The sequence below is a fragment of the Larimichthys crocea genome, chromosome XXII (genome assembly GCF_000972845.2).
Source record: "Larimichthys crocea isolate SSNF chromosome XXII, L_crocea_2.0, whole genome shotgun sequence".
Classification (NCBI taxonomy): Eukaryota; Metazoa; Chordata; class Actinopteri; family Sciaenidae; genus Larimichthys; species Larimichthys crocea.
In genome coordinates, this window is record NC_040032.1 from 17449275 (window position 1) to 17461310 (window position 12036).

The window sequence follows — 12036 nt, forward strand, 5'->3', positions numbered from 1 at the left end:
AGGTGTGCTGTAGTATCTGGCACCAAGATGTTAGCAGCAGATCCTTTAAGTCCTGTTTGTTAAGAGTGGATTTATTTTTTATTTTTATATTTTATATTTGATATTGGGCTGCTCCGGGACCAGGGGAAACCAATTTCGTTTCATCCCATGTTTACATGTGTTGTAATGACAATAAAACTCCTTGAATCCTTGAATCCTTGAACTCGTTGTTGTGTTCCTCAAACCATTCCTGAACCATGTTTGCTTTCTGGCAGGACGTATTATCCTGCTGAAAATCCATGAATGGATATACATGGTCTGCAACAATGCTTAGGTAGGTTGTATGTGCCAAAGTAACATCCACGTGAATGGCATCACACTGCCTCTGCCGATGATGCATTGTGTGACACCTTTCTATCGGAAGTAACATTAACTTTTTCATAAATTTAAACTACAGTAGCTCATCTGTCCCATGGACCAGCCTTTGCTCCCCACATGCATCAATGAGCCTTGGCCACCCATGACCCTGTCAAAGTTCACCGCTTTTCCTTTCTTCGACCACTAATGATAGGCTGACCACTGCAGACCAGGAAACAGCCCACAAGAGCTACAATGTTGGAGAGAAAAGTCATTCACATCTTAACGCTTGCCCATTTTCCTGCTTCTTTGAGGACCAAATGTTCACTTGATCCCCTTTACCTGTCAGTGGTCATAATGTTACGTCTGATTGATGTACAAACCCACATAACCTTTTCACCTCTTCTTAGCTCTACAGCTATGCGGCCACAAGATGGCATCATAACATTATAAAGCTCGACCACTGCACATAGGTTAACAGATACGGTGATGAAAGTGTTCTACCAAAAGAGTGCAGTCAGTCATGACGGATATGCTGTGAATAATTGATGTTTTTCAGAGTCACCTGCACCAGTGCCTAAATACTACAGCGTCTAGTTACTACAGCAGAAGTCTCAGCATGTAATGTGTGTTATGTAGAATTAAGCTTGTTTATTTGAAGGATGCTTCATGGATAGAGGAGTTAAAAATGTGCTTTGCACAGATTTAAACTTACTCTCCAGGGAGTAGCACTCATATATTCATGTCTTGTTGTGTTTGTTCACCAAATTGTTAATCATAAAAATAATTTAAACCACACTGCACTACTCCACGGTGATAACGATAGCATGTCTAGTATTTTATCAGATGACAGCATGGCACAGTCAGCTTTCTCCTCGATTACCACACAATACTGAAAATTGTAACCAACAAAATTATATGTTTGATATTCAGGATTTTCTGGGCTTCATTGTTGTCACAATAATAATCTAGCCCCTATTGTTGTGCTTTGTAAATCATAATCAGAAAAATGCATTTTTAACAATGATGTTTTGGAGGTATCCCTCACGTTGCAATGAAAAGACACAAACACATGCACGACAAGAAAGCTGAGGACAATTTTACAAGATTTAATTTATTAACTATTATACAGTTCACATAAGGCCTTCATCTTCAAACACTTTTCTCAGGCAGACAAATTCCTTTGCTTTGCTCTTGGTGCACAGTACATAAACTTTCACGTTTAAGCTATTTCACTTCAGTATTTGTTTTTGTTCTTGTACTAATTTCATGTTTTAAAAGAGGAAGAGGCTTTCATCCTTCTCCCATTATGTGTCTTTTTTTTTTCTTTAAATCATGCACTAAACTTAAGCGGCCTTGAACCATTCACAAAAATTGTAAAAATGGACTTTCAATCATTGATATACACACTAGAAATGTTTTCTACCATTGACTAAAGGGTGGTGTCCCCCAACATACAAATAAACAACCATTATAGAGTAGTATGCACTCACTTTTTGCTTGTTGAATGGCAGATTAGCCAAGGGTTGTGTGTTGAGTGATGCGGTAAGATTATATACTCCCAAGAATCTTGTTATAGTGGGACAGTTGCTGGGTTGGTTCTGTACCAGTCTTAATGTTACAGCTCACAGCTCTGAGCAGTTTGAGAAAAGCCCTCAGTTCAATTTAGTCTGAAGAACGCGTAAAATGACTGACTTCCAACAGCATTGCGATTCCAAAAGTACCAGTAAGTGATTCCAATTTAACCAGTTTGCAACCAAGAACCATAACAGAGCCATGATCAACCAGAACTTGTGTCTGGGGTTCCACTTTTACTTGTTTCCATTGAAAAGACAGTGCTTCCATTCATAAGTATAATGGTTAAAATAATCAGGTCTTCATTAACAGTGCTACCACTGAAACTGTGCTGCTTATTTTCCATGAAAAAAGGGAAGGACAATATGCCAGCACAAAAAACTAATTCACTAGAGCAGGTAAACGACCGGTGTTGCTTCCTGAATGTGTCCCATTGACAAACATTTAACTTCTACTGGTCATCGTATTGTATAGCAGGACTAGCGGTAACAGTGCGTAGAGATACTAAACCTTCAGGGTTAAAGGTCCTTAATATTAGATGAATACAAAGAGCTTGGTTTGATAGACAGCCACAGCAACACATCCAGCAATCTGTCATGTTTCAAGCGTTTGGTTTCCATGGTCACCAGATGGCAATGTAGAGTTGTGTTATGGTATGGACTAGGTTACACATTCAAAAATGGCAAAAAGTTTCTCCTTCACTTGACTGATGGCAGGCAAAGTCCTCTCTGATATTATAATAGTCTAATTAATCCAAACTTCCCTAAACGTCCACTCTGATCAACCAACAGCTAGAAAGAGGACAAACTCTAAAAGAAAACTATTTTTCACATGGCTGGATGAGTGTGGAAATACGAGTGGATTCAGATTTCCCATCAACGTAAAAAAAAAAAAAAAAAAACGGGACCTCTGGATCGACTTTTAAACAACTTAAGTTTTTACAAAAAGATCTTGTTTCACAAGCCTGCACTGATGCCACACTCACTAAACAAACAATATGAACAATTAATCAATGTGGCATTCCTTCTAAATTTAACACTACACTATCAAAAAAGTGCTTCAGATAAGTTTGTGGATACAAAACAAGTTTGATGTAAACAAAGTTTGATCTGCCAGAGCTCTGTAGAGGCAATGGGTATGGCTGTTTGAGCTGTGAAAATTAAAACACTCAAGAAAACAGTATGTCAACAAAGAAAAAAAAACCCTTCTGAGGGAAAAATAACAGTGATCATTAAAGTGCATCCCTGGATGTGAACACCCCCACCCCTTTTCCCTACTTCCATACCCTCCCCATGCTGACCCCCCTCAAGTAGAGCCGATGAGAGAAAACCCAAAGGCAGAAAGAGGAACCTTTGCTATATGGAGCAAACTGCTGCCCAAAGGACCTACAGAGGAACAGTCTAAAAATCCAGTGGCAGTACTTTCATGAGAAAAAAAACTAAAAGTTTTACACATAAAAACATGGTGGCCACAAATCAATTCTTCCAGCTTGGCATAGAGGTTTTCTATTTCTTGGTAGTGTAGGATAAGTGGAGGCTGTTGACAGAAGAGAGACTTGCTGTGACAGCAACCTCTGTCCTCCACTTCTGACCTGATGTCAAATTCCAGGCGATCAGTGGTTCAGAGGGCAGAGGAAGAGTCAGTGATGACGGCAGCCTGCCATAACGCACACGAATATGGATACAAATGGCAGGTTAGGGAATGTTCTCCAACACTTCCCATCTTCTCTCTTCATAACCTAGGTTGTCCATGATCAAAAATGTACTGTGCAAGTGCACTTCTTTTTTTTTTTTCTTTTTTTTTTAAATCTTAGTGTGTTGGTGATAAGGTCCAGCATCATCATGGGCACACGCGGTTTCACTGTCTCTCACAGTGTCTCTTGTTCAGCAGGAGAATGGTGGGAGTGGGGGTGCTGGTGGAGAGGAGGGAGCAGGGACTGCAGAGGAGACTGAGGGGTGGTGGGTGGAGACTGCTGCAGGGGGCTGAAGTGTGTGGTGGTGTGGGGAGGAGAGGAGCGGTAACAAGAGTAGGCAGAGCTCCCGCTGAGGGTGGTGGTGGGTGAGGCAGGGAGGCCCGCTAGGCCGGTGGGGGAATCGAGGAGGGGCTGGTTGTAAAAGAAAAATGCACACTGGTGGATGAAGGTCTCGATGATTGTCTGGTAGGTGCGTGTGGCAGTCAGGGCATCCATAGTGGTGAAGTCTGGCCTCATGAGAGTGGGCCAGAAACAGATGGACAAGTTTTCACTGGTCATCAAGTTCAACCTGTTCAGCTGGCTCACCCTGGGAAAAAACACAAGCAGACACAGATTTATTCATACGGTGCTGAAAAACAGATGGGTGTCTACTACAGAAGACTAATAAATGCATGAAAGTGAGTTAAACAGTAGGCGGGGAACTTACTTGTGTAAGTGGCTCAGTACATATTTGAAGACATCATAATTCTCCCTGGGGAACTTCCTCAGGACATCCTTCATGGTATATAGCCTCTGTTCTCTGTCATTGATTTCTGCACACACACACGCAGAAGTTACCATTAAAATCAAGACCTCATCATCGCACACAGTAATTTGAAACTTAAAAGGTCTCTCCGAGCAACCATGAAAATTATTCTTGTCTTCTTCAGATCTGCCAAAACCTTCCCTGCCCTCTTCTCTCCTAAAGAAATAATCGTTTTATGTTGTAGTAAAGACCCTCCCAGCCCAGCGGTGTTTGCTTACTGAAAGCATCCAATAGGTCCACCTGCAGAGCACAAGGCACCAGGGGCTCAGGCAGCTCAGAGAAGAAGCTTTTGAGGGCTCCAGCCACAGTGTTTATGGAGAAGTCTTTCTCCACTAGGTCTAATCCGTGGTCTACACAAGGAGAATAAAGGAGTTAAAGAGATCAGAGAAAATAACCCAGTCAGTAGTAGCTGTCATCAGGACCAAACAATCAGTTGTATGTCACTGTTTATGTTTTGATTAGACAGCCACATAATCACATGTCAAACAGCTGCTTCGAACAACTCTGATGAGCTACTCACCCTGTTCAAACTGCCTCTGCATGCTTTCCATCTCTGACTTGTTGCCACTTACGCGGTACAAACCCTCAGTATTCAGGCCTGAGGAAAAAAAGGGGAAGACATGGGGGAGGGCGCACAGTAGGAAACAAGCAAAGCACAAACACTTCATTAGCTCCATTGCAAACAGACATGACAATACAGATGCTGGCAGTTTCTAGAGGACTACTGAATAAACCCTTGTGTTACTCTGACATCACATTGTGGTTATAAAGAAGTGCACTGGTTTATTCAGCAATGAGCATGTTGGTGACTGATTAATAAAATAGATTTTATAAACAATATATTCACCTCTAGTGAAGGAAAAAAACAGATCAGATTTTGCATACATGACATGCACAGCAGCATAACATGTTAAGGGTTAAAAGACAGAACTTACCTGTTGTCTCAATAAAGCGGACACACTTCTCGATGAAGAGTGGGATAGGTCTGTCTGGAGATACCACATTCACTAAAGGGACCCCAAAGTAATTGCTCTCCGGGGGCTTGGGAATAGCTGGACGGGGCTTTGGTCTTGTTTTCTGCGAAGAAAGACAAAAGCCTCTAAATGTCTCACACAGGGATAATTGTGTTGGTACCAAGTGGCTCTTATTCTAACAAAATGTGTCACTCTACATCAACAGCAAATCGGGAATTCCTAACACTCTGTGACAAGCTTAATGTCTAGATTCTCCCCAAGCTATAACCACAGTTTAAATGTGCTCACTCAACAGTGAAGTATATTTTACACTATCTGTGATATAGTGGTTCTATCTGTAGAAATGACAGAAAATTATACTATAATACACACCTTGGCTGTTCGACGAAGGCTCTTAAGAATGTTCCTCTTTTTTGGATCCTCACTCTCCTCGCTGACAAGACTTTCACCTTTCAGGGTCCCAAAGTCATCTTCCTTAGACTTTGGTAGAGCTCCCATCTCATCATCGCTGCCTATGAAGCTCGTGCGAAAGCTGCTGAACTTTCCAAGCCGCTTGGAGCGGTCCCGGTAAAGACGAGGCTTCACACCCACTGCAGAGAACTTCCTCCTTCGCTCCAGAGAGCTGCTGTCCGCTTCGCTGTCTGAACCGTTTCCATTGGAGTGCATCCTGTTGGAGTTGCGAATGGTGATGATTTTGCCTTGTGTGCTGTCATGTGGCACTGAGTAGATGATCTCCTCATTGCTAGGTCGGGGTTTTGAAACGGCGTCAATGGGTTCGGCATAGTCTGAGGGATCGTAGCCCACATCCCCACCAGGGACCCAGGTGACAGCAGAGGGTAGGGAGCGACGATGACCTAGTGTGTCAATATATGGGTTACGGCTCACCTTCCTGAAGTCAAAAGTGACACCCGGTTTAACTCTTACTTGGGGTGGTACTTTGTTATTGAGTTTGTTCTCAAAGTCTCTGATATCAGAGATGACAGAGATGTCACTAGAATCTAAGTCAGGCAGGTTGAAGCCCCCGCTGTGAGATGTGAGTGTGCCATCATAGTATGGTGGTGATGGCTCTACGTCATCCTCTGAATCCAGGAACATGGTGACAGGACTGGGAGAACTGCAGCGTGGGGAGTACACATTTTCATTAGTGCAAGCTTCAGCAACATTATCGTACATGTGCGTGGCCTCCACAATGTTGCGTTTCTCCACCACCTCCATCAGGAAAGAATGGAACATTTCTATCCTGTGCAGGCCTCCCACCACGCCCCCGGATCCACAAACCACACTATTGAAACGACCCTCAATCTCATGGGCTAGTTCCTCCCCCTGGATCAGCTGTTCGCAGGCATAGTCGCTGTCAGTGAGCTCTGCTTGGCTATCCCCCACTGCCAACAGCTGAACCGGGATTATGTCCTGAACCTCACACAAGAAGGCACACAAGGTCTCCAGGGAGGCTTTTCGGGAGACAGAGTACACAGCAATGTAGCCGTGTACTAACCTGCTCTTCCGCAAAGTGAAGGACGCATGGTATGAGAGCAGAGAGAGCTCTATAGCCAACTTGTGCCCGCCAACTGTCTGCTCCAGCAATACAGAGGTGCCACTATTAGACATTGGCCTGCAGTGCTGATGCATTAGGAAAGGGGACAGGAGCTGCTCTATGTCGTAGGAGTCTCCACACATTAAGCACATGACAATACGAAGGTCTGCCTCTGGAGCCGGTTGATGTGGAGAGTCCCGGAGACCTAGAGGCTCAGGGAGGAGGGGTGGGGAGCTGCTACTAAAGGATGTGCTCCTCCTAATATCCAGAAGGCTCCTCAGCACCTGGTTGATTTGACTTTCATTGACATTATGGCCATAGCCCACACCAGGAGAGGCAGGGTCTAAAAAGCTACACTGAAGTCTCCTTGCGAATTGCTGTCCCTGTGTTATTAGGTTTAAGGCAGTCTCTCCACCTATATCCACATATGATCCTACGCCTCTTTTAGTCACTAAAAGCAGTGATGTTGGCAGCTGTGCTAGCTGGCTATCCCTTCGACCTAGAGTTGATTCCCTAAGTCGCTCAAGGCTTTCAACCACATAGGAGAGGGACTCTTTTGAATTATACAGACACAGACATCCGTGAGGGGTGAAAGTGGGAGTGTGGAAGGAGTTTACTGGAAGACGTACATTTCCCTCAATAGGTCGCAGTGTCAATTCATACATCTTCCCATCTAACACATACCAGTCATCATTTGTGCAGAGAGCCCTAATCTCATTGGCAAATTCTCTGGCCAGTCCATCCTTCCCTAGTATGACAAGGTTAATTCTGTCGGCCTTGGTGTCCCCGAAATGAGCTTTCACGTCAAAAAAGGGGTAACACGTGGGGAAACGTGACACTAAGATCTGTTCAATCTTAGAGTCTCCGCAGTGAGGACTGCTAGGGCAGGTTTCCTTGGTAGGGTGATAGACAAAGTGGATATGCTTCAATACCAGAGCATCTCTTTCAGCAGGCAGCTTTTGTAGCGCCTTGAACCTCTGTTCCTCCCCCAAAACCTCCTGAATTGCCCCCATCTTCTCCTTGCTTGGCTTGGCATCCACCTCAAGTTCATAAAAAAGCTCAGAGTACTCTAGTAAGAGCTCCTGGAAGTCTTCTTTAGCACGGTCAATGATCTCCTTTTGATGGCGGTTGTACAGGTCTAAGTACTCTGGCTCCTCAAGCCACTGGTAGAACTCTTCATTCATGATGAAGCTTCGGGCCTCCTCCCAAGGTTTACCAGGTGTGACGAAGGGAGAGGACGCCAATTTATGTTTAAACTCCAGCCTCATCTCTGCCCGTCTGCACTCATTACGGAGATGTTCCAAGTGGGCATTAAATAGTTCCTCCGCTTCAGCAGTTTCAAGTAGGTCTGAAGGGATTCGCTCATCTTCCATGTTATCAATGTGTGACGTATCCTCCCATGGTGAATCCTCCAGCACAACGAACCAGTGGGCAAAGTGCTGCTTGGACTCTAGGACCTTCTGTACCCCAGACCAGCTCAGCTGATCTATCTCATCCAGGTCAGGCACCAAAGAACTAAGTGCTAAAGGAAGAGTGCTTAAGTATATTTTGCGACGCCTCTCAATATGTTCCTGCTTCAGACGGTACACATGCTGTTGAAAAAGCTTCTTGCATTTAGCCGTTCCCTCCAAGAACACATATTCTTTGTATTCTGGGGAGGTGTTCATGCGTCGACTGGTGTTTAACCAGGTTTCATTATGATTCTTTACTATGCGGTTGATTAGCCATTCATAGCGATCCTTGGCAGATGCAATCTGCTGACTTTGGAGCTTTAGGGCTTCAAAATAAGGAATAATCTTGGGCTTGCCCCTGCTTTTATCAATAAGTTGAACCAAAGTGAGGAAGGCAAGGTCCACATTTATATTTGAGCGTGCAGATGTCTCAACTACTGGTAGACTCTTTTTTGTGATAGCAAAGGTATGCGCATCTTTGATGTAGCGTTCAACTCCTTCATCACATTTGGTGAGGACCAGCACAATGGGCTTCTTGGTCTTGCTGAGCTGACCATACAGGTTTGTGACAAACTTCAGCTGGTCATCAAAGTTGCGGTTCATGCCCCGGCTAACATCAACGCAAAGCAGGAAACCATCAACCTGCAGCTTGCCCTCTGGCATTTGTTTTTGCTCAAAGTCTTGCTCCAGGCCAAGCTGATCTGTACAGAAGTACATGAGCTTCTCTGCTGAAGCTAGCTTGGTTGCGGCGGCCCGTTTGATATAGGGCTGCATAGCAGTGCTACGGTGTGGCTGAAATGTCTGATCATCAATGAATTCAGTTTGCTCCACAACATGCATCCTGCACTCAGGCCCTTCCTCCAGAACCCGTGACACCTCACCCCAAAACAGAAAGTGATCATTATTAACCACTCGACCCCCAAAGTCACTGGTGCTCAACACTGACGTGTGGTCCAGGTAGAAGTCATCAGCACTAGGCCGCACATATCTATTACACAAGCAGGACTTGCCAACCCCACATTGCCCCTTCTCTTTCTCTGTTCCTGACAATCCCACCACAATGAGGTTGTAAATGGGCGACCGGGCATCTTGCTTTTTCGCCATCATAGTCTGCTGACGCTCATCCTGCCATAAACAGGCACTGTACAAAGGAGTTCACTTGAATGTTTGTCCATAAAGTTGCTGATCCAAAGTGGAGATCAGATTTCACTTTTCTTCTTCTTCAGCTGGGCTTCGATTTTAATAAATAGCAGTGCAGTGATATGAGCAGAGCGTTCTTTCATTCGTTCCTGATATGAATCAGATCCTGTCAAAAAAAACAAAAAAAAAACAACAACAACAAAGAAATCAGCATCAACAGGGCAACCAACAGAAACACACTGTGGATTAAAATGATGGAGGGGGAGGGGGGAAGGGAAAAACTACCAATGTCACCTTTATTCCTATGATATGTAAAATAAAACATTATTGTTAAAACATGCTACTACGTGCTACACTGACCTTTTGTCATAGTGCTATCAAGTGATTTTTTGCTGAAAAAATGTTCAAGCCTTTGCAAAGGTATGTCAAGGCCTTGTATAATGCCTTTTATACTACTTAATAACTGATCTCAGTCTTGTATAATGCCTTTTATACTACTTAATAACTGATCTCAGTTATGAATGTAATTTTATTCCACTGTGCACCCATTTCCTTTTGATAGCGAATTATATTGAACTGTATATGTATATATATATATATATATATATATAAATAAATAACTGTACTGATATTAAATGGGTACTCTCAATGGTGAAGGTCACATGTAATGTTTAAGAGCAACCAATAATGGCTCTTTGATTCTGAGTTCAACTAGTTATTAAGCTCTAACTACTAATGATGGCCTTGATCGTTGATCACTGATTCTCAATCTGATTTTCAAAAGCACAAACTGTACAAACAGAGTTGTTATCAAACACTGTCGTAGTGTTTGGCACCATATCTAGACATCAGCAAAAGCGTAGTGTTACCGGACCAATAATGCCAACCACTCACAATATCTGCTGACAGGGGTCATAGAAAACAAAAGTTAAACACAATTTCAAATGAGGAAGCACACTTTATTCATTAAGCTGTCAGGCAGATGTATTGTCCCCTTTAAGGCTGCAACTATTATTCTCATTGTTGAATTAACCTGCTGATTATTTTTTCAATTTATTTAGGAAAGTCCATCACAGTTTCCATGAACCCAGGGTTCAAATTACTTCTAAAAAAATCACAAAAAGGACTCTGGTGATTAATTCACATGACAGGCTGGACTAGTTCCTTCACTTTAAATATTACTTTGATTGACAAAACTAATCAATTAATCGATTATCTAATAGACTGAATCAACTTATTTCAGCTCTGGTCCAGTCATCTGAAGATATTAAACCAGTATTAAAATGATTGCATTACTTCAATGGTAAATGTTGGGAGTGGTAGTGCTCTTTAAAAGACTATGTCAGCTGATCAGTGAGTGAGGTGACAAGCATGAAAATGACCATGTTGTTTTCACCTCAGTGTTTGAACCTCAATCAGCAGCTATCACCTCCAAAGACAAAACGGTGAATCAATGAAGGACTAATCACACACACAAGGACAATGAACTCACCCAGCTGAGGCATTTAATGTTAATACTTCCATAATTATAGCACTGATTAATGTCTGCTACTATAAATCACTGCTGCAATCCTGTATAGTCAGCTCATACTTTATATAGAAGGACAAAAATAACCAAGTGCAGGATTTCACTTGTGTCTGGACGTGACTCACTGGAGTCAACCATGATCACAAAAAAGAGGAATTACAGGTTTTTAATGAAATGAATATCCTGTCACATGAACTGACCACACACACAAATATATTAGAAAACAAAACAGCTCCAGCAGAGTCATAAGCAACCATGGGCAGTCCACACCGCTCAGCTGAGCTGATCTGAGCTAAAGGCCTGATACCCAAATGAACAGGCAAGTTCTTCTTTGCAAATAAAAAACAACTACCCTGCCCTATGAGCACCAGAACACAGCTTACCAAAGCACATCTTCACGCAAAGCAATCTACATAACACGCTTAGTAATGCAAGTTTATGCGTTTTGCAAAAGGATTAACAGTTAACATGGGTGCACACACACACAGGGAGAGAGGGGCTGACCACGCCAGGCCTGCTGCCTGCTGCCTGCCTGCCTGTCTACATAATGCAACTGCACAGGAGAAATCTGGGATAGTCCACCTTACCTCCAATGTTTGAAGGGGAATTTATTCACCTAGCTTTCTAAGGTTATTGTAGCACTCGACATGCTTCACCAGGAAATAAACCTCATTAAAAAAAGAAGAAGAAAAGAAGAGGATACATACCATCGCATTTCTCTTTCCTTTCTCCTCTTGCATCTGTCAGGCCAACGCTTGCCGCAGCCCTCGCCGCCTGATGTGCATGAGCATAAAGCCGCAGAATAGCCCCTGTGTGTGTGTCGTCTCAATTCACATTTGATACAGATAACACTACAACTTGTACGATGGGGGTGGTTTGATTTAAATATCCAGTGCTCATGTCTGGATTCTCCTGTTTAGCATAAATGTTTTCATTGCAATTAAAACACGGGGGGGGGAAGAAATAAATATCCCAAATGATACAATCCAAATTGTTGTTT

At 43.1% G+C, this 12036-nt stretch overlaps 1 protein-coding gene across 1 annotated transcript; it reads right to left on the reverse strand.

Moving 5' to 3' along the window:
* Nucleotides 1-1431: 1431 nt before the first annotated feature.
* Nucleotides 1432-11875, reverse strand: arhgap35b (Rho GTPase activating protein 35b). The gene is made up of 7 exons (XM_019276474.2): nucleotides 11744-11875; nucleotides 5756-9674; nucleotides 5345-5486; nucleotides 4930-5007; nucleotides 4628-4759; nucleotides 4311-4416; nucleotides 1432-4190 (listed from the first exon to the last, which is right to left on the reverse strand). Exons 2-7 carry the CDS (start codon nucleotides 9473-9475, stop codon nucleotides 3779-3781), a joined length of 4590 nt encoding a protein of 1529 aa, XP_019132019.1. The 5' UTR covers nucleotides 9476-9674; nucleotides 11744-11875; the 3' UTR covers nucleotides 1432-3778.
* Between the last annotated feature and the right edge of the window lie 161 nt (nucleotides 11876-12036).